This window comes from Camelus bactrianus, chromosome 6, assembly GCF_048773025.1.
Source record: "Camelus bactrianus isolate YW-2024 breed Bactrian camel chromosome 6, ASM4877302v1, whole genome shotgun sequence".
Taxonomy (NCBI): Eukaryota; Metazoa; Chordata; class Mammalia; order Artiodactyla; family Camelidae; genus Camelus; species Camelus bactrianus.
In genome coordinates this window covers 81,360,914-81,386,090 of record NC_133544.1, presented here as the reverse complement: position 1 = coordinate 81,386,090, position 25,177 = coordinate 81,360,914, and the positions used below count along the sequence as shown (strand labels likewise).

The 25,177-nt window shown below is 36.7% G+C and overlaps 1 protein-coding gene and 1 non-coding gene across 3 annotated transcripts; both read left to right on the top strand.

Moving 5' to 3' along the window:
- The first annotated feature begins 345 nt into the window (after positions 1-345).
- Positions 346-21,241, top strand: ARPP19 (cAMP regulated phosphoprotein 19). 2 transcript variants are annotated; one of them, XM_074366148.1, is made up of 4 exons: positions 346-691; positions 931-985; positions 12,631-12,753; positions 17,117-21,241. In XM_074366148.1, the coding sequence occupies exons 2-4, from the start codon at positions 941-943 to the stop codon at positions 17,285-17,287; spliced, it is 339 nt and encodes a 112-aa protein (XP_074222249.1). In that variant the 5' UTR covers positions 346-691; positions 931-940; the 3' UTR covers positions 17,288-21,241. The 2 variants fall into 2 exon arrangements, with proteins under 2 accessions (XP_074222249.1, XP_074222247.1); XM_074366146.1 differs by lacking the exon at positions 346-691 and having other exon boundaries at positions 748-985.
- LOC123612657 (U6 spliceosomal RNA) lies at positions 10,550-10,654 on the top strand. The gene has a single exon (XR_006719948.2). It is a non-coding gene; the product is annotated as a U6 spliceosomal RNA (small nuclear RNA).
- Positions 21,242-25,177: the final 3,936 nt, after the last annotated feature.

The window sequence follows — 25,177 nt, the reverse complement described above, 5'->3', positions numbered from 1 at the left end:
GGATTCGGCAATTAGGAAAGTCATTGGAGGGGTTTGGTGCCAGCAGTTTCAGTAAAGTTGTGGGAATGGAACCCTGGGAATAGTCACACGAATGAAAGCTGAATTCCTTCATTGGATATGTAGTGACTACCTAGGAATTGCTGGGCTCAGGGAACAAAATAAAAGCAAATACGGAGGAAGTCCCTGCCCTCATGTGACTTTCCTGAGCAGGAAAGGTGACGTTAGTAGAGTAATCACAACAAATACTATCTAATAATACAGCGTGCGTTGTTGAGGAACTATGCAGAGATGTGACAGCATTTAAGAGGTGGGTCTGGCGTATAGTGTCGGGGCTCAGGAAAAGCCTGAGGCGATGACGTAGTATTGGGGATGTGAAAGACACATAGGGTTAGGCAGGCGAAGCCGACTTGTGAAGCACAGAGCTTTGGGTCGCCCAAAATAGTCTGTGCGGCCGCGAAGCGGGGAGCGAGGAGAACCCGACTAGGTAAGTCTGGGGAAGTGGAAATAGGAAAAGTTCTTGCGATCGAAGGGACCAGAAGAGGCAGGCAAGGGCGCGGAGAGACGGCTCCGCCCGTAAACTACAATTCCCAGGAAGCAATTCGGCAGACGGATGTGAGGTGAGGCGCGAGCCCCGACCTTTGAAGGAAAGAAGGAAGTGATTGGGCGTCGCAGAGCGGGAGAAGCGAGTAAGGTAGGCAAGGGCGCGGCGCGGCAGGGGCAGCGGGGCGGCGGGGCGGCGGCGGCGGCGGCAGCGGCAGCGGAGGGCCGCAGTGGCCGCCGGCCGGGCGCGGCGGGGCTGAGTGTCGTCATAAAGCGGCGGCCATTTTCGCGGGCGGAGGCGGCCCCGGCGGGCGCTAGGGGAGCGGGGCGGGCGGCCGGGGGGCCTCGGCCACCCGGTAATAGCATCTCTTCCCGGCGTCTCATCCGCAGAGGGAGCAGTATGTCCGCGGAAGTCCCCGAAGGAGCCTCCGCGGAGGAGCAGAAGGTGAGTGCGCGGAGAGCGGGCCCGGGAGCCGGGAGGGCCCGGTGGCGGCCTGCTCCGCTCGCAAACGGAGGGGCGCGGCCCGAGTCAGCCCGGCGCCGGTGCGGAGTCTGTGTGCACATCCGCCTCGCCCGGGAGGCCAGACACTCCGGAATCCGTCGCCCGCAAGAGCTCTGATAGTAGCTGGCGTGGTGCGAGGTCCAAGCGTTCTCCACGTCTTGGCCGAAACGTGCCTTTTCTAAGGCTTCGACATGTCGGATTTTTCCTTAATCACTTGCTTGTACTCAAGAGCCCTAGACTCGGTCCTTAGGCGTGGGACCTAAGTGTTCCCGTGGGCCTCACTTGGCTCAGGAAGCTTTATTTTCCCCCCCGGAGAATGAATTCGCCAACTACTTGTATTGTCTGCGTGTTCTTAACTCCAAGGGAGGTGTCTTGTGTTTGGGCGTTAAGCTAGACCTGGGTTGGAATTTCAGGTCCAGTCACTGTTGGCCGTGTAGCCTTGGTCAGTTGCTAAACTCCTCAGGCTTCAACCTCCTCATCTGTAAAATAAGAATAATAGCCCTTGCTTGATATGGTGGTTGGGAGGCTTAAACGAGGTGCTAGCTCACGGCGTTGGCGCAGCGTGTTGTTCAGAAATGTGAGCCAGTGGAATTTGCATATGGTACTTGACTAAAAATTGAAAGGTCGGAATTTAAAATTTTTTTTAACAACTTAGTTGATTACGTCTTTCGTGGTAACAGGAACATTTTGTAAACTCATTTGTAATATCTTGCTGGTGTACAGAAATATGCCACGGATCAGTAGGATTCAAATTATAAATATAAATTTAAAATACAAAGGCTTTATATTTTTCTAGGCTAGTGCTCCCTCTGCCACCGTAATTATTTCTGCTGCCCTGCCCTCCTGGGTACTTGTGGCTGGCCTACAAAGGTCCATGATATCTTGTTTCCTTAATTGTTTATGGTGAGTTGCCAGTACCTTTTCTTAAAAAGACAGAGGGCATTATCATAAATAGGATTTAGTCTAATACTTGGATTTTGTAACAGCTTCTGCTTCAAGTTACACCCATGCTTCTAATCAGGCTGGAAATTTGATTAGTGTTCTGTAGCCATTCCATAAGTTCTTTGCCATGTTAACTTTTCCTGAATTGGATGGTTCTGTTATGATACTATTTGTAAAGTAACTGGAGAAAAAAACAATATCATAAACACCCATTAAATGCCAAGTACTGGGCAAGCAGCACAGATTAATGCAAGCCACTACATTATTCGAGAATATTCCAGTGAGAACTATGTTGGATATTCACTCTTTGCTAAAAAGTGAACTTTGGGGGCAAATGTGTGTGTGTGTGTGTGTGTGTGTGTGTGTGTGTATACACATATATACAGATATGTAATTAAAGGATTATAATCTTAACTGTAATATTAAATGTTATGTATTTATTGGAAAATATTTATCATGATGTTCATTATTGCTTGGGATTTAGGAACCCAGAAAAAACCCCAACAAATTCATGTTTGTGCTGTCTTGTCCTAAACACTAAAATCAACCTCAGTTTTGACTTCTGATGTACAATAACAGGTGCTATGTAATTCTCTTTTATGAGATTTGTTAATATGTTGCCAAAGGTAGAGTGTTGATTTCTGCAGTGCAAATGCTTTCACTTGGGACAGCCTAATATTTTGTCTCTTAACAAGATTAAGGCTGCCTTGAATGTTTTCTCTTTCTGTCTACATTAAAAATTTAATTCTTTGGTTTTAGGGCTGCTGTCATTAATACCAAAGTGTGTTAGTAATATAATGTCCCTTGTTGAATTAAGGGTTGGCTGTAGATGTTAAGTGCGCGTAGCATGGATACCATCCCTAAACATGAGGAAAATGTGCAGAGTCACTTCTGTGTTCCTGTGGGCCAAATCACCTGTTTCTTCTATTTGGAAGAATAGTTAGGTGACCTAAAAAATTAGATTATAGTCTGTGTACTGAGGTGACCTTTCAATTAAAGCCAAAGTATTCAGCCAAAATAACTTTTTATAGTTTTATGATACATAGCCTGTTGTCCCTGAAGAATTAAGGAAAGGAGGTGAGCTCAACATGGGAATAAGAGCTAAATCACTGTACATCTACTTGAGTACTGTATGTACCCTTGTTAAGAAAACTATAAGACACAATTTTTATTGCTGTAATAAATACTACAAATGTAAAAATAACTATAAACTATCTTTTATACCACTCTAAAACTAAAACAAACAAAAACAGTCTAAATTATTAATTCACTGTGGCATGGTATTTTGCTGAAACTAAATCTCCAATATATTGAGAAGATGGTGGCAATTGTTAAAGTGCAGGAGCTTTTTGAGTATGGCAAGTTAACACTCCCCTAGTTCAAATGATGACTCACTCAGTTCTCCCTTTTGAGAGTAAGCTGTATGGTCATTTAACTCTAAAGTCATAGGTACATCATTTAGATTTCTAAATTCAGCTTTGTTCTTTTCTCATTGTTCCCTGGACAAATGGGGTAGTACTGCTGAGTCTTAGTCACCATAAATGAAAGCTCAGACACAGAAATACCATAGCACTGCTTAGACATAAAAGTGGCAATTCAGATGCCCTAGAATATGCTTATATTTTTCTTTTAGATTATCACTGAAATGACAACAAAACATTATTTTAGCAGGGACTTTCATTTTGAATAACACTAACCTGAGACTGGCATGCACTCTTATCCTGGGGGTGGGGAGAGTCATATGGAGACTTAAAACACATAATTCTGCTTTCATCGTGAGCATTTTAAGCTTGGGACCCTCCTTTATTTACCTCTTCTCCCATGGCACCTAGCATAGTACCTGGCATTGTTCAGAACATGTTAGTTAACTGAAAAGTTCAGGGAAAAATTCATTAAAACCACTATTCCAATACAAATGGCAATGCTGGTACTGCAGTTAAAAAGAGAGAGATAGACCATGGAAATATAAAAACCTTGGCTTAGACCCACTTAAGAAATCTGAATGAAAGTAGAAGGATGTTATATGTATATATATTTTCATATATATACTGTGGTTTTTAATTTTTTTAAAGAAGATCTTAATAGCAGGTTCTCTAGAAGACAGATTTTCTAGAGATTTGACTGAGATTCATCAAATAAGATTTCTTGGGAAAGACTTAAGTAGAGCTCTCAATTTAAATATTTTCTTCAGTTTAAAAGATATGCTTGGTGCTTTTGTGAGTGGTGGAAGAGGAAGAGAACTATAATTTATTATGTCATCAGTAAAGAATGAATATAAAAAGCTTTTCCATTTTCCCAGTTTAAAAAATTACAGTTAATATTGGCATTTTCTGGGACTGTCTTGACAGTGCCTTTGGTAACTAAAAGGCTCAGGGTATTTTCAGTTTGGCACACAACCTGCTAGTCTGGTTTGTGTGAACCATTGATTCTTAGCAGTCTTGAGGTAATCCTCAGAAAAGTTTAAAAATGTCTCTCCTTGACATCTCAGCAGTTTGCTATACAACAGTGTTTCAGGCTTGTCTCTGTTGTTTGTGCAAAGCTTTAATACTTAACAAATTTTATTCCTGAACTTGTAAATATCAACTATAACATGAAATATTTCAAAGGTAAGCTGATGGGGAAACTGGTGTTTAGAAAGTTTCTTAATTTTTGAAAAACAATTGGAGTACGTTGTATTCATTCATTCATAGACTTTTATTGCACACCCATTAAATGCCAGGCACTGGGCAAGCAGCACAGATTTAATAGGACTATAGAATATAAAGGTTAATAGCAGTATTGGAACCTTCCTGACAGTATCTCAAAGGATTTATTGGCTTTCATTAATCTCTCCTATTTATTTATCAGTTAGTGCATCATTGAACATATTGCTGAGCAGATAGAGGAGAATTTGCTTAGAATTTGCTTAGAGTGGTCAGATTCTTATTCCTAATGTTGCTGTGTAACTTCCCTGCTGAAGGCTGGAAAGTGGTATAAATCATTCAGACTTACTATCAAGTCCATGGCAGACTATAAAATAATCCCTAATTATTTGGATATCCTTTATTTATTTATATATATATACACCTTATACCCCCACTCACTTACAGAAAGGATAGCTAATGTATTTCAATTGAATAGTTCACAAACATGCAAGTGCCTAATATTAATAAATGTTAGGCCCTATGCTAGTTGTAGAATATGCAGCAAAGATTATTTTGGGGTATAGGTTACTTGTCGAGAGAATAACTATCATTTAAAATAGTGTTTTTAAGTTTTTGGTTTTTGTGGTTTTGGGTACATCCTAAGCATATACCTCTGTTGTGATATTCTGGGTTTCTGCTTTCCTAGTTTGTAGCCTAGAGTGAAAGTTTCAGAATTCTAATAATGCTTCTTCCCTCCTCCTCCCAAAGGTATTATCAGCAGAAACCACTTAGCTAGGTGAATTCACTCATATTCCAGCTCTATTTCTAAAAAGTAATAAAATTGCTATATAACACAAAGGTTTCATGGAGAGTAACTTAATTTTTTTTTAATTTTATTGAAGTATAGTTGATTTATGATGTGTTAGTTTCTGGTGTATAGCAAAGTGATTCAATATATATGTGTATGTGTACATACATATATATGTATGGTATATCTTGTTATTTCTCTATTTTGTATATAGTAATTTGTATCTGCCAATCCCAGACTCATGATTTATCTCTCCCTGACCCCCTTTTCCCTTTGGTAACAATAAGTTTGTTTTGTGTCTGTGAGTCTGTTTCTGTTTGGTAAATAAGTTCACTTGTGTGTAAGTTCATTTGTGTCCTATTTTAGATTCCACATGTAAGTGATATCATATGACATTTATTTTTCTCTGTTTGACTTACTTCACGTACTATGATGGTCTCCAGGTCTATCCATTTTGCTGCAAACGGCATTTCATTCTTTTTTCTTTCATTCTTTTTTATGGCTGAGTAGTATTCCATTGTGTATATATACCACAACTTCTTTTTGTGTGTGTGTGTGATGAAACTATAGGTGATCTTTATTCTTTTTTTTTTAACATTTTTTATTGATTTATAATCATTTTACAATGTTGTGTCAAATTCCAGTGTTCAGCACAATTTTTCAGTCATTCATGGACGTATATACACTCATTGTCACATTTTTTTCTCTGTGAGTTATCATAACATTTTGTGTATATTTCCATGTGCTATACAGTGTAATCTTGTTTATCTATTTTACAATTTTGAAATCCCAGTCTATCCCTTCCCAGCCTCCACCCCTCTGGCAACCACAAGTCTGTATTCTCTGTCTGTGAGTCTGTTTCTGTCCTTATACCACAACTTCTTTATCCAGTCATCTGTTGATGGACATTTAGGTTGCTTCCATGTCTTTGCCAATGTAAACAGTGCTGCTGTGAACATTGAGGTGTACGTATCTTTTAGAATTAGAGTCTCCTCTGGATATATGCCTGGGAGTGGGATTCCTGGATCATACAGCAACTCTATTTTTAGCTTTTTAAGGAATCTCTATACTGTTTTCCATAGTGGCTACACCAGTTTACATTCCCATCAACAGCGTAGGAATGTTCCCTTTTCTCTACACCTTTGGAGAGTAAAGTTTTGAAACCAGATTGATTTTTAAAAAATACATTCTTCTTGGTAAAGCTTGTCATTTCTCCCTTTTGTTGATCCTTTCTATTGTATCTTTGTTTTCTATTCATTAATATCTGCCTTTTATTTTCTCCTATTTTCTTTGGGTTCTGTTCTTTGTCTTAACTTCTAAAGTTGGGTGCATAGGTCAGTGAGTTTTAGTTTTCCTCTGTAATATAAGCCCTTAAAGGACACTTGTATTCCACAAGTTTGGTATGCATAGAATTTTTATTATCAGTGAGTTCCAAGTATTTTTTTATTCCCGTGATTCCTTTTTTAACCATGAATTATTTAGTATTGTAGTTTAATTTCCACATGGCAGGGATATATACATTTTTAAATAATTGACTTTTAACCTTATGAATTGCAGTCATAGATTGTGGTCTGGATGAAAATGGTTAAGACTTGCTTTATGGCCTAATACTTAGTCTGTTTTTCCATTTGTACTTGAGAAGAATATGTATTTTCTTCTTTTTTTAAATCTTTTTTTGTCTGTCTTTTGGAGGGGGAGGTAATTAAATTTATTGATTGATTGATTGGAGGTACTGGGGATTGAACCCAGGACCTCTTGCATGCTAAGCGCACACTCTGCCGCTGAGCAACACCCTCCCCCAAGAAGAATATGTATTTTCTAATTGTTGGGTGCAGAATTAAAATCATGTGCTTTGACTGCTTTGTCTTTTTCATTTACCAGTATGAGGAAGATGTGTTGAAATCTCCTATGCTGATAGATTTATCAGTTATTCCTTGTAATTCTGTCCATTTTTGCTTTATATATTTTGAGCCTTTTTTTTTTTTTTTAAGAGACATGAACATTAGATCCTCTGTATCCCTGAGAAAGCTTTTGGTCTGTTTTTTTTTTTTTCCCTCTCATTTCTTGCTCTTCTTCCACCCCCCACCCCAACTCTTCTTCTTTTCAATTGATTGATTTTCTTCTTCCCTTTTACCCCCTACTGTTACTAGTTTTGGAAGCTGTGTACTTTATTTCTGTTATTACATTGATTCCTCTTGAAATTTTACCATGCATCCTTAACTGAACAAAATGTATGATATCATAAATCCTTTTCTAAATGATACAGGAATATAGAGCATTTAAACTCTAAAAATACTGTTACATATTTTCGTTCTCTTTTTTTTAACCTCACATATTAAAACATTAAAATTAGAAAAGTGAGGGGGCAGAGGGCATGGCTTAAGTGGTAGAGCGCATGCTTAGCACAGACGAGGTCGTGGGTTCAATCTCCAGTACCTCCTCTTAAAAAAAAATAACGTAATTACCTCTTCCCCCCAAAACAAAAAAGAATTAAAAAATAATACAATAATAAAGAAAAGTGAATGTACCAATTATATCTCAATAAAGCTGGGGAAAAGTTAGAAAAGTGACTTGTCTGTATACATGCATGTATATCAATTTCTTTGTTTGCTATTTCCTTCTTTATCTCAAACCTTTTGAGGGATGTATTTCCATTCTAACTAGAATAAATGTTTAGAAATTCCTTTGAAGGATGTCCAGAAACATGCAGTCACACCAAATTTTGTGTCCTTCTTTGCATTTTTTAACATGGCTATAGGGATAAATTGCTTCTTATACCTGATTGTATCAGTTAGTATCCTGTTCTGGAGAATAGAAACCACTTTGGTTATTTCAAACAGAAAGGGATATGATTTAGGGGATTAGGTTACAAATTGTTGAAGAGGATAGAGTAGCAAAAGGGAGAAGATGTTTCTAGAGGTGTGGGATTACAAAAAGCCTTTGACCCAGTAAGAGTGAGCACTCTTCCTAGTCCAGCGTCCTCCACCCCCATCTCATGTAGGTGCTACAGTGGCTACTATATTGTGCTCGATGCCCTCTGGCAGGAACTCACAGGAGCTACTGCTGCCTGCACGTTGTTGGTGGCATCACCAGGAACAGAATGGATTCTTTCTCCCATACCTTTTAATCTGGTATAGATGCCATTGGCAGAACCTTACAGGAATGCAGTCTGGGAAATGTACTTTCAGGCTTCTAACTGTAGTGATTCAGAGGAGTGTTTAGAGAACAGTTAAGTGTGGCCTGAATGCTCACGGACGCAGTCCACCGCCTGATGTGTTATTAATACTTAACAAGAAAATCTGTACCTGTGTCAGAACGTTGGTGAACATCCAAGCATTTGAACTTGCTTCTCAGTAAAGTCCTAGAACTGTCTATATCTGCAAAAGGTTTAAGAATGTTTCTGTATGATCCATTAACAGTATTGTAGATGTCTTGATGGTATTGACTACATTTTAAAAATGTAGCTTTGGTCATTTTTTTTCCCTTTTTGGTATTAAATACAGCTGAAATTCTGAATCTAGCTACAAAATTGCAAGTAACAGGGACTTGCCATTGTGCTTTGCACTTGACAAAGTTCAAGAATTGGTTTGTTTTTCTAGGACACATTGCAAATTTATTATTAGTCTAAATGATACTTTTTCAGCTGTAGGTGCTGTTTTGCCTAAAATGTTTTTGTAATAGTAAACTTTCAAGTTAACTGAGTCACTTCATTCAATTAATTATATATGACTATATATAAATAAGGGAATGCCAGATAAGATGGCATATTGTATACAAAGTTTTTCCTCATATATAAAATGGGGAGAACCTGAAGAAACACTGGAATCTAGAAAAAGTTGCTACCCCATACTAGAAATTTTAGGGAGTTGTTCTCAGATATAGAGAACTGATAATTCAAATCAAACAATGAAATGTAGGACTCTGTTAACACCTTTAATTTGAAGGTGCTGGGACTGAAAAGTTGGAGTCCTTTTCAGCCAGTGTTTAAATTTAATGTCAACCAATTTAAAAAACAACTTTACAGGGGGAACCCAAGAGTAGATCCCTACCAATTCCACTTCTTTTTTTTTTTAATTGTAGTCAGTTACAATGTCAATTTCTGGTGTACAGCATTATGTCCTAGTCAGCATATATGTACATATATTTGTTTTCATATTCTTTTTCATTAAAGATTATTACAAAATACTGAATATAGTTCCCTGTGCTATGCAGAAGAAATTTTTTGTTTATCTATTTTTATATATAATGGTTAACATTTGCAAATCTCAAACTCCCCTCTTCCCCTCACCTTTTTTTTTTTTTTTTAAGATTCTACATATAAGTCATATCATATGGTATTTTTCTTTCTCTTTCTGGCTTGCTTCACTTAGAATGATGATCTTCAGGTCCATTCGTGTTGCTGCAAATGGCATTATTTCACTCTTTTTTTAATTGCTGAGTAGTTTTCCATTCTATAAATATACCACAACTTCTTTATCCAGTCATCTGTCAGTGGATGTTTAGGTTGCTTGTATGTCTTGGCTGTTGTATATAGTGCTGCTGTGAACATTGAGGTGTGTGTATCTTTTTGTGTTAGAGTTCCCTCTGGATATATAGTGAGGAGTGGGATTGCTGGATCATATGGTAACTGTATTTTTAGTTTTTTGAGGAATCTCCAGACTGTTTTCCACAATAGCTGCACCAAACTACATCCCCAGCAGCAGTGCAGGAGGGTTCCCTTTTCTCCACACCCTCTCCAGCATTTGTCCTTTGTGGACTTTTGAATGACGTTTTTGTTTGCATTTCCCTGGTAATTAGCGATATTGAGCATTTTTTTTTTTTTCATGTGCCTTTTGGCCATTGTATGTCTTCTTTGGAGAATTGCTTGTTTAGGTCTTCTGCCTATCTTTAGATTCCACTTCTAAATTGCAGCAGTACCACAATACCCTGGGGCTATAGTAGTGAAGTGAAGCCTCAGAGAACGCTGAGCCTGAGTCTCTGCAGTGACTCAGCCCACTTTCCTATGCTGAACTATGAACCTTAAGTTTATATTATTTCTCCAGTTTTCCTGATGAATACAATGTAGTTACATCTTATATAGGGGTTAGGCTCTAAAGTTAGTAAAGCAAAAGTCATGTTTATAAAATCACCCTTGTGCTCGCTTCGGCAGCACATATACCAAAATTGGAATGATACAGAGATTAGCATGGCCCCTGTGCAAGGATGACACGCATTTATACTGTATAGCACAGGGAACTATATTCAATATCTTGTAGTAACTTATGGTTAAAAAGAATATGAAAACGAATATATGTATGTTTATACATGACTGAAGTATTGTGCTGTACACCAGAAATTGACACAGCATTGTAAACTGACTGTATACTTCAATAAAAATACAAAATTTTTTAAAAGGCTAATACAATGCAAATCTAACTTTCTATATTTTTTACCATTTGATTTGCATATATTTGAATAAAAAGAAAATGCTTTAAAAAATAATAAAATCACCCTTGAAAAATCCCAGCAAAGTCATGATCACATTGGAGACTGTCCCATCAGTTCTCAGTAGGTCAAGTGATGGTCACGTTTTTGTCTAAGATGCATTTGAACAGATGGCTGGACTGATTCTTCAGTTGATTGGCAGCTGAGATAGTTGACTTGTTTTGTAGGGACTAAGTTTTTAAACACTGGAATGATAAAGAGTATGTTGACATGCTTACACTCTGAAAGATCACACTAAGGGACTGAGACCATCATGGGAATGGCAGGTTAGCATCACACACCTCACACTTGAGCAGAGCTCCTTGTGGCTTACCCTTTTTGAATGAAATGACTGGCAGAATCACTGATACTATTTTATTAACGGAGTCTCTGTCTCTGGCTAAGCACACATAGTTGAATTTTTTTGTACATCAAGTGAGTAAATGATAACATGGTAAAAAGAATAAAAATCAAAATATGTAGATGCATGAAGCTGCAGCATAAACAGAGGAGAGTAGAACACTTGAAGCAGAAAGGCGCGTACACATAAAAGAGGCCTCATAGAGAAAGTATATTTGATAGCAGTTTTTTTTTCCCAAAATCCTCCAAGACTAAAAATGAGAAGATACAACAACACATAAAGAAGCTGTTCAAGGTGGAAAAAAAAATATTGACAATCTATAAGGTGAATAAAGCTAATTATAAAACATTATGAATGTACTTTTGAGGAAGACATGCAAAAATTATATGAAGTTGTTTCTTCAGTTCCTCGATTGATACAAGAACAACGGGCTTGGCATTTGTGGATAACATTCCTGCTTTTTGACTATTCATTAATAACTTGGAAGAATCAAGATATGCAGAGGTATGTGATCTTGCTGAGCCTGGTATGCAGAAGTGAGTCCATTTCGACAGTGAGTCGAGAGTATGCCTTGTCATTGCTCAGCCTTCCCTATCAAGGCAGCCCTGTTCTTGATTCATTCTTCTGCAGTAGTTGCCATGAAGTGGTAATACTGCTTCCCTATAAAATATCACTCTTGCGAAGAGAAAAAGTCTGTTTTCTTAAAGTTAAAAGCAAATAGGCTTAAGATGTTGACAGTCCTTTGTCAGAAAACATGTTTTTGATCTATTAAAGAATGGGTTCTTTGCATGAACAGTGTTTGTCATTAAATACGGGGAGAAAGTTGGCAATAAAATACACAGATGTAAAGATTGACAAAGATGATGTTTCTCTTTTTTAAAAATAACAAGGTCTTCTGCATTGAGTTATTCAAGGAATATATGATGGTAGGTTGCTGTTCATTTCTATTAAAGAGTCTCAGAGCTTCCAGCTATACATGATTTTGAACAAACAGGAGATCAAAAAGATCTTTTTTACTTTAACAGTATTAAAATGGTTCTCTAAATATGGGCAAAGAGCTGATGAGTTCTAAAGAAGGTGACTAACTATAAATGTGTTATACATGACTGGAAAGTAATGGCAAGCAAGACTTCAGAGCTGAGCTATCTTGATATTTTTATCCAGTGTGTGGGGTGTTACACATGCATCACAGCTATAATAGAGCTATCACATGGATCATATGAAAAACAAGACAGAGGCATTTTAAAAAGCCTCTGCACTTGATTTCTTAGTCAGATGCTGCGTTATTTGGCACTTGACAACTAAAGTCAGAGTCCGGATAGTCAAGAGGTAGAATTATCAAAAATAACTGAATTGTAATAAAGAAGTAATTGATTTAAAATTATTTCAGGAAATGGAAGATAAAGTGACTAGTCCAGAGAAAGCTGAAGAAGCAAAATTAAAAGCAAGATATCCTCATCTGGGGCAAAAGCCTGGAGGTTCAGATTTTTTAAGGAAACGGTTGCAGAAAGGGGTAAGTTCTGATGTGTAATCTTCAAATGCTTGAGCCCTGTGAACTCAGTTTGCCAATAGAGGTTGTGAAATGGGTGTCTGCGTATACAGCTCTGTACCTTACCTACCGCCAGATGTGTGTGTGTTACTTGTGTATATATTGGCTGTAGTTATATATGGATTATTTTCTCAAGTAAACCAGATTGTAAAAGGATATTTTTCCCAGCTTTATTGAGCTATAACTGACATATAACATTGTGTAAATTTAAGGTCTGTGGTGTAATAATTTGATACATGTACATATTGCTAAATGCTTTCCAAAATAAGGTTAGCTAACATGCCCTGTACCTCACATAATTACCATTTTCTTGTATGGTGAGAACTTTAGGCTCTCCTCTCATAGCAGTTTCCAAATATACAATCCAGTATGGTTAACTGTAGTTAACCATGTTGTCTATTTATTAGATCCCTGGAGCTTACTCATCTTATTATTGGAAGTTTGTACCTATTAACCATTTCCCCCCCCCCTCAGCCCCTGGTAACCACCATTCTCCTCTATTTTAACATTATTTTAGATTAAAAAGTTACTTTTAAAAGTGGCAAGATATAAAGTGGTATTTTTTAATTACATGAAAGAATAACATTCACAGCTTTGAAATAATAGAATGACAAGGAAGAATTATACCAAAATATAAAATAAAATCCATGTTCCAGGAAAGTAATTTGGTGGGAATATTATTACTAAAAATGATAGTTAATATTTGTAACGCATAAAATGGTTTTTCAAATATACAAGAAAAACACTAAGGTGGCTTAGATAAAGGATTTTAACAGAGGAAGTATTGTTATTAAACACAGAAAAATGTTAATCCATGATAGAAATTAATGAAATGTAAATTAGAACAATTATACCATAGTATACCTATAACTAAATTAGAAAAAAATTTTAAAATAATACCCATTGGTGAGGTTGAAGTGAATGTAGCTAATATGCTCTTTGTTGTGTGTAGCATTACTCTTTGTGGAAAGGGATATGGATCAAGATTTACAGAAATTGTTCATATTTGAATGGCTAATCATTCGTGAATTAATCTAAGGGTACAATTCAATATAAGGAAAATATCTTCACATTAGAAGGTACACTTTGTAGCTTTAACTATAATTAGAAGCAGCATCACTATTCAGCAGCAGAGAAATAGTTAAATTGTAATAAGTCAACAAAATAAAATACCATGTGGTTATTTAAAAAGCATAATTATAGGGAGTGAGGAGGGGAATGGATGAAGGTAGTCAAAAGGTACAAATTTACTGTTATAAATAAGTGCTAGAGATGTAATGTACAACAGGGATAAATGTAATTAATACTGCTGTATGTTTTATATGAAAGTTAAGAGAGTAAATCCTCAGAGTTCTCATCACAAGGGGGAAAAATGTTTTTAAATTTCTGTTTTGTATCTATGAGATGATGGATGTTCACTAAACTTAATGAAATCATTCCATGATGTACATTAAGTCGAAACATTATGCTCTACACCTTAAACTTACGCAGCGCTGGATGTCAATTATATCTTAATAAAATTAGAAGGAAAAAAAAGCATTATAAGGCCATAAGATGGGGGATAAATAAAAAGCAGAATGAGAAACATGTTCTACATTCTATGTAGAACATACTTGTATCAAGTCTCATTTTGAAATGGTCCCATCAGGTATGATTTTAATTATGAAATAAATTACATAGTCTTTGATTATTAAATTATTATTTGGATTTAGGATTTGACTGATTATTAGTGTTCAGCAAACTTTCGTTAGCTAATCTTCAGTATAACTTAGGCTAACAGGCTTTCTATTTGACATTTGGGCTGTTGTCTTTTTCATTTTTCTCTAGCTTCAACTATTTATGACTTTAGGTATCTTCAAGTTAGAATTTATATACACTGTATCTTGGAGTTGGTGTTACAGATGTAAATGGTTGTCAATAAGAAAATGCCTCTTGAATCAAATAATTATATAGAATTTGAGAAGGGAGCTCTTGAATGATTCTGTATTTTATCAAAAAGTCAATGATAAGCACTTTTATATGAGGGAAATGAAGTCTTATATTCAGCCATCATTTCTCACTATGTTAAAAGAGTTGATTTTTTAAAAATATCTGGGTTACAGGGTTGTAGTTTTCCTCTGTCGTAATAGCAAACTGGCAAGTAATCTTAGTATCTTTGAACAGTTTCTTCTTCATTTGAGAAGACTGATTGGATGGATATCATTTATATTCAGTCTCTTTCTGGTTTATTATTCTTAATGTTATTCAGACACCTATTTTAGGCTTTTAACAATATGACATGTGAGGGGTTTCAAGAAGCAGTCTAGCCTCTGTTTTTTCCTATTTGTGGAGTTTTGTGAACTTCCAAGAAAACCGAAGATCCAGTTTTAAGAAACTTAGCCTTAAAATTTAAATATTGTCACTTTGGTGATCAGTTAGTGTCAGTGCAGTTATTAATACTGATGTAAGTATGGCCTTTAAATTGGAGTGGGTGGAGACTTTTATAAAAGTGTCATCTAGATGATTCATACAAAAAGTATGTTAATTTTTTAAAAAATTTTCACTTAAGATACAAAATTTTTTAATTGTTAAAGACAAATAATATTGCCTTCTTAGACTGTTTCTTTCCCAATATGAGAAACACTGGTCTAGTTCATTTCTCTCCCTTGAGCAGTTACAATTGTTAACCATTGATTTTAATTTTGTCTCTAGCCACACCAAGTAAATTTAATTCCTTTTCCCCAAAGAAAGAAAGTAGCTTAATCTACAGTTAAGTGGGATCCCTTATGATGAACCTTTGGTGACTATAAAATAGGTATTATTAGAAACTGACTTTATTACATTGGAAAAAAATTGCCTAAGATTTGAACTGTGCTTTAAATTTCTCATTTTGTGCTTCTTACTCAAAAATTTGGCAAGCTGCTTTGTTCTTTTTAGAGGCAGAAGTAGCTCTCTAATATAATACAGTACATAGAAGTTCTGAGATTTTTTTTCACTACACATTTTAAAACATGCAGAAGTGAAGCTGCAGCAAACCTTAGAAAGGCCTGGTCCAAGTTTCCTATAATATGTTACATGAATAATGACATGTGAAAAGCGATTTCTAACTATAGACCCTTTGGCCGTCCGCCACATGCTTATCAAAGAATAGTTCCTGGAGGGAGGCATCCAGTGAGACCTTTTTCCAGGCCACTCAATGGTCTTAGACTAAGCTGTGAGTTCCGAGCTACTTCATTTACCACTTGAGGTATCCCTGAAGTCTCAAAGAAAATATTTTTATTTTTCCCCCTTCACCCTTTGTCCATGCCCTCATCTCATATCTGAATTATTCCCTCTTGCCTACACAATAGGCAGAGGTTACTTTCTTCTCCTTTGGATAACTGTAGCACCTTATGTACTTAAAACAGAATAGTAATGGGTTTACTTGACTGTTACCCATCTTTGTATCTCTCTCCAAGATTGACACAGTGCCTCACATGTAGTATAACAGGTTCTCGATAAACATGGGCTAAGCTTGATAGGTGGAAGTCAGAACCCAGGCAAATTCATCCATTTTTGCTCTGTAACAGATTAACTCATGTAGACTATATTAAGGTTGATATTTAGCTCCACAGTTTCTATTTTAGTGATAAAGGGTATGGTCTTTACCTTAGTCATCTCTCCAACTATGAAGAGTGATAGTTTTACTTAGTGTCTTAGGTGAAGTGGTGGTAAAGGATAGGGATGTGTATTTTAGGTGTTAATTTCTAAAGAGTTTATTTTTTCCATTACCCTAGCATTTATATTTTAACCCTAATTTTTATTTTAGTGCACTGCTGTAATTCAAATAGTTTAAATCCTAACAGAAATGTTCATCTTAGATGACAGAGTACCAGCAACTTTAAGTAATAATTTTAATAACTGTAAGGTTGCTTGAAGGCGGGGGTGGCGCATCCGAAATGCAAGTTGGTGAATTATGTGTTTTTATTTTCAAAATCATTTAAGCACGAATTTCACCCTGGTTTTTCTGTTAGTAAATGAATGATTTGTGCCTCACTCTTTAAGTCCAGGACTGTTCATTCACAGATAGATTGATGTGGAAGTTGATGTCAGTCTTGACGGTTCCGTAATGGAACTAGAATGAGGAAAGTGAGCCTAAGGAAGAGGGGATTCTTGCCTGACTTCTCAGTTGTTGACTTATGAGAGGACTCACTACAGAGGCATAGCTATTTTATGTAATTAATGTTTTTGTTTAAATATTTTAAGGCTTATTTTATATCAACAGTACAGGGTCACAGCTACATCTTAAACCAGTGTAATTGCATAGGAAAGCTTTTAAACTCTAATCTGACTTTTTTTTTCCTTGTAGCAAAAATATTTTGATTCTGGGGATTACAACATGGCTAAAGCAAAAATGAAGAACAAGCAGCTTCCTACTGCAGCCCCGGATAAGACAGAGGTCACTGGTGACCACATTCCCACTCCACAGGACCTTCCTCAGCGGAAACCATCTCTCGTTACTAGCAAGCTGGCTGGCTGATTAAAAGAGCTGAACTGCATGAATCTTCTAATTCCTGTTATTTCTCCTTACTATGTTACTTCTCTGCTTTTTATTTCCTTTCATTCACTAAGTCATTTGAGACTGACGGCTTTGCAGGTAGCGGTAGTGTGTGCTGCTATTGTAAAGGAATACACATGTGTAGGGTTTTTTATTAGTTTAACAGTGCACTGATGAAAAGAACATGTTAGAGCAACATAAAGTAATCAATCTACTTGAAAGTAATTGTATATATTACCTAACTCCTAGTGTAGGGCTGGTTCCAACAAGTAACAAGCAAGTTTTACAATTTTAATGTTTTGGCTTTCTTTAATTCATCTTAATTACAGCTTTGTATGTTACTCTTATTTAATATAACCTCTATTGTATTGATTTCTTCTGTATTTTTCCTTTGGATTTTGTAAAACAGAAGTTTAAGACCACAAGTTAGAAGAAAGGTCACATATTTCAAACACATAGATGGGGCTCCGAAAGATTTGTATCCTGTGCTTGAACTTGAATGGCCTTAAATCTGTTTCAGCTTTAACAATAGAATTTTACTTGGGCAATATTTGCCCATTCTGGTGTAACTATGTGACTCTCGTGCTTAACAGCTGCCGTTGAAGCTAACATTCTTATTCAGTTCTGTAGTGTTAGGATACCTTTTGTTGTTGAAGATGTGAATGAAGTGTGCATGTGCATTGACTGTTGAATCCACTTTTGTGCCATTTTTGTAAATATAATAGTTTTGCACAACCTCTCACAAATGTCTCTATTAATTTCACATATTAAAAAGTAGATGATGTGCCAACCAGAAGCACAAGAGTTCCTACACAAAACTCTGTATCTCATTAGAGCTTTTGTATAGAAAGTAGTTTACAGTCATGGGGTCATAGAATACCAAACTGAAATCTCTGCTCAGTCTGCCGCAGACATAAGCTTTTCCATGCGTCACTAATAATCCATGACATCCAGTGGCCTTGTGCAAATACGATATGTTGCTTAGGCATATCTTTTGTCCTATGCAGAACACTTCATTTTGACTTCTATGAAAATTATAATTCATGTAATTTATATAAACTTTTTTAATATAGAAACTTTTTACTTCCACAGTCAATTTTGGGGACACTAGAATAAAAATACTTTGCCTCCTGTGGCCCCTTCCTCCTTTTTTTCCTGGCTTCTTTGACTCACGTTGTGTTGGGCTGTGCTGTTCGGTCTATTCAGAAGCATAGATGTCTGTATCTTTACTCTTGAAGCCTGCTCTGCTGAATGCTGTATTTTCTAACACAGTAATGATATTTTCCTTAATAATTTCCCAGTTGTTAATTAACTACTCTTAATCCTGAATTATTACTAATATTTGACAATTGTTTAAAAAAAAGGAACTTTATAATGAAACAAATACTTGAGAAGACTGGCCCAGGAACCTATGTCAGGATGAGCTGGATTTTAAGTAATTATAATGAGCTAAGTGAATTAGGCTTGTGACAATTAGAGTAATTTACATGATAGGTGGAACATATGATAAATATTTAGGTGTTTTGCTTCTATAGATGTCAGTTTAATAAAATGTAATTTTAATTTTATTTGTAAAGAACTTGTGGTAACTCTAGTTAGTAAGAACTTTAACTAACAGACTTTACTGGGACAAATTTACTGTTCTTTTAGGAGTAGTGCATCATACATACTGCAGCATGATGATAAGAATCCACAGCCTGAGATGATAGTATTTTTTCTTCATCTTTAACTTGGGCAGGGCCTCCCCTCTTTTGGATCCAGGCATCTTTTCTGGATCTTTGCTCCATTTGTACACCTGCTTTCCTGTGACCCCAAATCGCCGTAGATGATGCCTTGCGCGTACATAGTGCCTGCACTTCCAGGCTGCCTGGTGCTCTGTGGAGCTTGCTGATTATCTTCCTGCTCCACCAGCTTAAAAGACAGAAAACAACAAAATCAGTAATATGCTAATTTGTTACAAGGATTGGTTATAAATAGATTTGTAATGGGAGTAGGGATATTCCAAAGTATGTTTTATCATTGTAGGACTGATTTTAAGAATTACAAAATACCCCAAAGTAGAATTTCTGTAATGTTTAGTGGGTTTTTTGTTTTTTTTTTTAATGACTTTGCAAGCTATCACCATTAAATTCACATACACACCGAAGAAGATTAATCTGAAAGATGAGACCATGTTATTCTTGATTATGGTAGGATTCCTGCTGTGTTTCATGACAAGTGCTGTAATCTCTGCCCTTGTTTTAGTTTGTAAAATACAATGCTAATATTTAACCTACCTCAAAATTTGTTGAGGATCTGTGAAATACTGAGTAAGTGCCCAAAATAAAACACTGTCACTGTCTTTTTATTAAAAGTAAATTTTCTCATTAAACCAACCTGCCTTCTGTAAAGTCACAGTGTTTAATCAGGACTTTCCCTCAGGAAAGACCTGTTATTAAGGATTTGTAGGTATAATTGCTTAATATCCATTATTGGTGCTTGGGATAGAGGTTTTACATTCTTCTATTTTTGTTCAGCTTCAAAACTTAGTTTTAGGTAGACATTTTCAGGCTGTTTCACTATTGCTTGAATGAAGATTTTGACTAGATGAGCTTAGATTTCAGAATTGTGGTTTGAGAAATGGCCAATTTTAATCATTGTCCTATTTATTATAAATGAAATGTGGAGTAAACGGAAGTTGGACATAACAAATACTTCATGAAAATTAGCTAAATTCTGAGCTTAATTACCTGTTTCATGTCCAGCAGCTCGTATTCAACAGTACACTTCTGAGAAACATTTTAAAAGCCTACATTTGACTTAACAATTACAGTTATTGGCATGTTCGGATAGTAAGGATTATTGGATTGTTCGGTGAACCGAGAAGGAGCATGTCTGCACTCTGTTTACCAGTTACTCAATATTCTTGTGCTGTTCACCTAAGAATAAGTTTTAACTGTTCATCAAGGCCTCTACTTGTTATTACTTCACTTAGATTTAACAAAAACTATACTTCTGAATATTTATTGAAGCTTTCTACTAAATCAGACATGTATTCTTTCTGAATCCAAATTAGTGAAGTTTTATCAATGCTGAAATGTGACCTCTACTTAAATTGTGCTATAAACTTGGTGTTTGGTGATCCAGGGGCAGGTAGCCTATAGGAAGAGCACGTCTAAGTGGCAACTACAGCAGTTTTCTGTGGTGGCCTTTTCACATTTCCCAGCATTTGGAGACTTTTCTTCCATTTTTCATTTTCTTTTTTCACCTCATTTTACTTCACACCCCACCCCCATCCCTGCTTATTTCTTAAGCCCCATGATAGCATTCATTAAATGGTATTTAGGGCTGATGAATTTTCAAGCCTTAACATCCTTCCCAATATCACAATTAAGGGCCCATTTTAAATTTTCTAAAACACTTTCCTAATCTGGATAATGACAAATTTGAGCCACTGTCCCAACTCTGCAATTCAGCATGCACTGCCATCCTTCCCCCATAACCCTTCTCCCCCTGATGCCACACCACACCTTGTAAAATTGGGATCAAAGAAGTCTCATTCTGGGATCGTTAATCTAAGGATTAACTGATAAAACTGATTTTAATACTGTTTTGCTAGTTTCTGCTTTTTTAAAGTAGGTAGGCCTATAAGTTTTACTATCTGCAAATCACCGATGGTCATGACAGCCATTAATGTATGTTCGTGTTATGTTATTTATCAATTAAACAGCATTTGAAAGAAAAATCTAATTTCTTTAATATGCCCTCAAACCTGTTAACTGCATCTTTGTGATGCAATAGGACAGCTGCCTGTATTAAAAGGGCCAAGAGCAAATGCCTTTTTTTGTTGAATATATCTGGAGTTGGCAGTTAATGCTGAAATTTGTCAAATAGCCCTTCCAAAATTATACTTGTGAAATACACAAAAAATAAATTGATCTACTTAATTTCTATTGATTTAATTTGCAGTTTTTGTCTCCTTTAAGTGTTACATTTTTTCTGTATATTTTCTGATGTTGATCCCTTTAGATTTCAGCTACTATGATATGCAGAAAGAATTTGACTATTGTAGTCTTAAATTTTGTTTTAATTTAAATAATGTGTGTTTATGAGATCCTAGCAGCATAACTTATATTTTTAAAGGCTTTGTAATCAAGGTAACATGTTTGCAGATTGTGCGTTTTCTCCATCTCGTGTAAAACACTAAGACAATACTGTCAAAAATAGAAAGATGGTTGAGACAAGGAGCTTACATTCTGAGAAATTTTGTATACAGTTGACTCTTGAACAACACCAGGGTTGAGGCGCAGACCCTCAGCACAGTTGAAAATTTGCATATAACTTTACAGTCTGCCCTCCTAGCGGATTCAACCAACCCCAGATTGTGTAGTACTGTTGTGGATATTTAGTGAAAAATTAACACCTGTAAGTGGTCCCACGCAGTTCAAATCTGTGTTGTTTAAGGGTCAACTGTATATATATAATTTAATTGTAAAGCAGAAGTACTATAAGAGAAGTAGAAATAAGTTCCAGGAAGTCTAGAGGAATGCATTATTCAATTTAGGGGATAAATGCGATGAATGGTAAATCAGGGAAATTCAAGAGGTGTTTTTGAGAGGGGTTGCTGTAGGCATGGGTGAGAGGAAAGGGAGAAGTCAGAGCATTTTAGGTAAATAGGTAAGGAGTTGGGGAAATGTGGCCCAGTATAAGGAATTTTGGTTGGAGTTTTTGACATTTCTCCCTAACACTCCTTTCCTCCTGCCTTTAACTGAGTAAATGATACCACTGTGCACTTAACCCATTCAGGTACTCAAACCAACCTTGGAAGTTATCCTTTATTCCTCGGAGGCTGTGACCAACATCTAGCAAAATGTGCTGAAGTTGTCAGTTTCTCTTCACTGCTGGCACCGTTACCCCAAGCCACTCTTTCTTGCCTGGACAACTGCTATAGTTCCTAACATCACTTTTCACTCCTGCTCCCTTGTCCATTCTGCACCCCAGCCCATTCCCCCTGCCCCATCCCACTTCCATTCTTAAATCCTATATCCAAGTTCCTTCCTGCCCCTGATCAATGCGCTTCTTTTCCATTAAACACTTCCCCTGGTTCATAGCTTAGCTGGCCCTTTTTCATTCTGATCTCAGCCCAAACTTGACTTCCTTAGAGGAACTGTCATTCTTTGTTGCATCCCTGGCAACTATAAACAGCTTATACATACTCAAATGCTTGTTGAACAAATAAAGTGAAGTGGAATATTGGGTTGGAAACTGAGAAGCCAGATTAAGGATGTGAATGTAGAGAGGTGGAGGTTGATTTTCTGTCTCAGTCATGGCTAGCCCTTCCTTTGTTGCAGTAGGCCTTTATACTCTGTGTTTCTCTGAACGAGGAGAAATGTCGAAGAGCTCTGGTCTCAAACCTCACGTCACTGAAACTGGTGTGCCTGATTTTCCATGGCAAGGACATACTGTGTTCACTGCTTCTCTACTCTTGCTTGTGAGCATAACCTTAAGAGCATTCTGCATCTGATTTCCAAGGCTCTTTCGTGCCCCGCTACCAGTAACTTAGGCTGATTAGTGTCTTGTAGACTCACTTTTCTGCAAGTATACAAGCTAATATTTCTAATGACTTTGTCTATGACTGTAAGTTGCCAGTTGTATGGATTACTGCAGAAATGTTCTATAGAGCAGCCATATTTTTAGGCTAAAGATCAGAAGCAGACACACCAGTGGGCAGCTTTCTGTGAGGCCACACTTACAAGTTACAGAACACAAACCTTTCACATCTTCCTTAATTCTCAACCACTTGTAATATCAATATTATCAGAAGCCCCAATCACTATGGATGTACTTGCTAAAAGAAAGACTATAAATACTATTTAAAATTGGCAGCCAAGTACTACTGACTCTGAGATACCTGTCTTGAATACCTGTATTGAGTTAAATCTATGGCTCAAGTGTTAACCAGCTGGGGTAATTTAAGGTAGTCATACATAGTATTACTCCTATCAAGCTTATTTTCTCATATGTTAAGTTTATATGTAAACTTTAAAAAACTATTCATTATACTTGTTTCCTATCTTGTAACTCCTGGGTATAGTCTGTCATAATAGTGCCAGCTGTTTGCAGTATATTCACGTTCCCATGGGAGCTCGTTTCTACAAGTGTCAGAAGCAAAAGAGGAAAAAGTTTTCATAAGGGGAAGGTAGTCTACAGAGTGGAGTGTAGCAGAGAGAAGAGTGGGACCTGAGAAAAGGCCACTAGATTTGGAAACTGGTATCACTGCTCATTTGGAGAGAGTAGTTTCAGCAGAGCTGTGAGAGGGCATGTGGCAGAGGAACAGAAGAGGAATGGTAAGTGACTAAAGGTGAATTAGTGGCAAGGAAGTAGTTCTGAGAGATTCTGAGGTGTATGAAGGAAGATACAGTTTTGCTTTTCAGCAAAGGAAAGACTTGAATGTGGTTATAGGCAAAACAAAAGTACAGAAGAAAAACCAAAGATGTAGAGGAGGCAAGAGTGCAAGAGCTGGGATTGAGAGCATCAATGAAGAGATTGGCCTTGGCATGTCTTCCAAACAGGGAACGAATGACTAGAGTGCAGGTGTGGATAAGAGATGCTGAAGGAGAGTGCTCACTGAATGACTGCAATCCTATCCATAAGAGAGGGGTTGAGGGCATTTTCCTAGAAGGTATGAAGAGGGTAGAGGTTTGAGACCCAGAGAACCTTTACCACTTTGTAAATGCATGTATGTATGAACAGATCCAGAAAGAATCTAGAAATTTAAAAGTGGTTTCACTGGGATCATTGCTTGAATTTGTCACTTTTATTTTTAGTTTTAGGAGAACTGAATGGAGCGAATGCCTTTAGAGGGGCATCAATTATTAGGGTAAAAATATGGAAAATGATAGAACCAAAACTTGGTTCTAAATTAAATTAGATTTCTTTTCCTGCTCTCCTTAGCTTTTTTAAAAAATTAAAATTATACTTGTAGTATTTCTGAAGTCAAGCAGTATAAAAGGAAATAGTGAAAAGCTAAGAATCACAAAATATGCCTCTACTACCAAGTTTAGCTCCCAGAGGGAGAACTAACTTCTGGAGACATTCAAGCTGTTTTGTGTTTCTTCTCTATGCCTCTCAATAGTATGTTTATACTGCTGTTTCTTGACTTTTAATTTCAGACATAGTTTTCAAGACTGGAAAGTGAAGATTTAGCTTAAATTTCTGGCGTCCCCTCCTTCCCACCATCTTTCTAGAGAAGATCATATCACAATTTTGATTCCTTTATAGACTTCCTTTACAATGCCTAGTAATATGTTTTCACCTTTATTTCTTATCCCGTCAACAGTATTTCTTGGCTCTCTAGCATGTAAGATGACAGTATTAACACCACTATTCTTCCTTTTGACTCCCTTCTTTTTGTCATCTGTGTTCTTACAGTTACCTTATTAAGGTTGGTAACACTTGCATTCTATTTTATAATCATTAATAGTCCTCTCAGCTTTGTAGGTTGATACAGTTCACTGCAGATCACAATGTATACTATGATTTCATTTTCTTATATAGCTTTTTGTTTTCTTGGTGTTTCTAATTATTTTCCCCCTCGTCCTTTTGGCCTCTATTATAACCACACTTATTTTAATATCTTCCATTATATTAAGTATTCTATAGAGTCATCCTTTTGCTCCAGAAAACTCCCCTGTAGGCCACGTCTCCTTTGCTTCAGTCTGAGCTTGTTACTCTCATCCTAACGCACAGCTGTCATCTTGGCACTTAGCTGCTCTCCTGAACTGAATCCATTATTTTCTAGACTGCATGTATGGCAACCATTGCCTTTTGTCTGTGTCTTAGGTCAGGTTCCCAGAAGTGGAAGTTCTTTATTTTTTAAAAATTTCATGGATG

Excerpts from the sequence above, each read along its gene's own strand:
- ARPP19 (XM_074366148.1), top strand. The coding sequence starts at position 941 with ATGTCCGCGGAAGTCCCCGAAGGAGCCTCCGCGGAGGAGCAGAAG. Across the intron at positions 986-12,630 it reads CCTCCGCGGAGGAGCAGAAG|GAAATGGAAGATAAAGTGAC; the intron begins GTGAGTGCGCGG and ends AAATTATTTCAG. Across the intron at positions 12,754-17,116 it reads GGAAACGGTTGCAGAAAGGG|CAAAAATATTTTGATTCTGG; the intron begins GTAAGTTCTGAT and ends TTTTCCTTGTAG.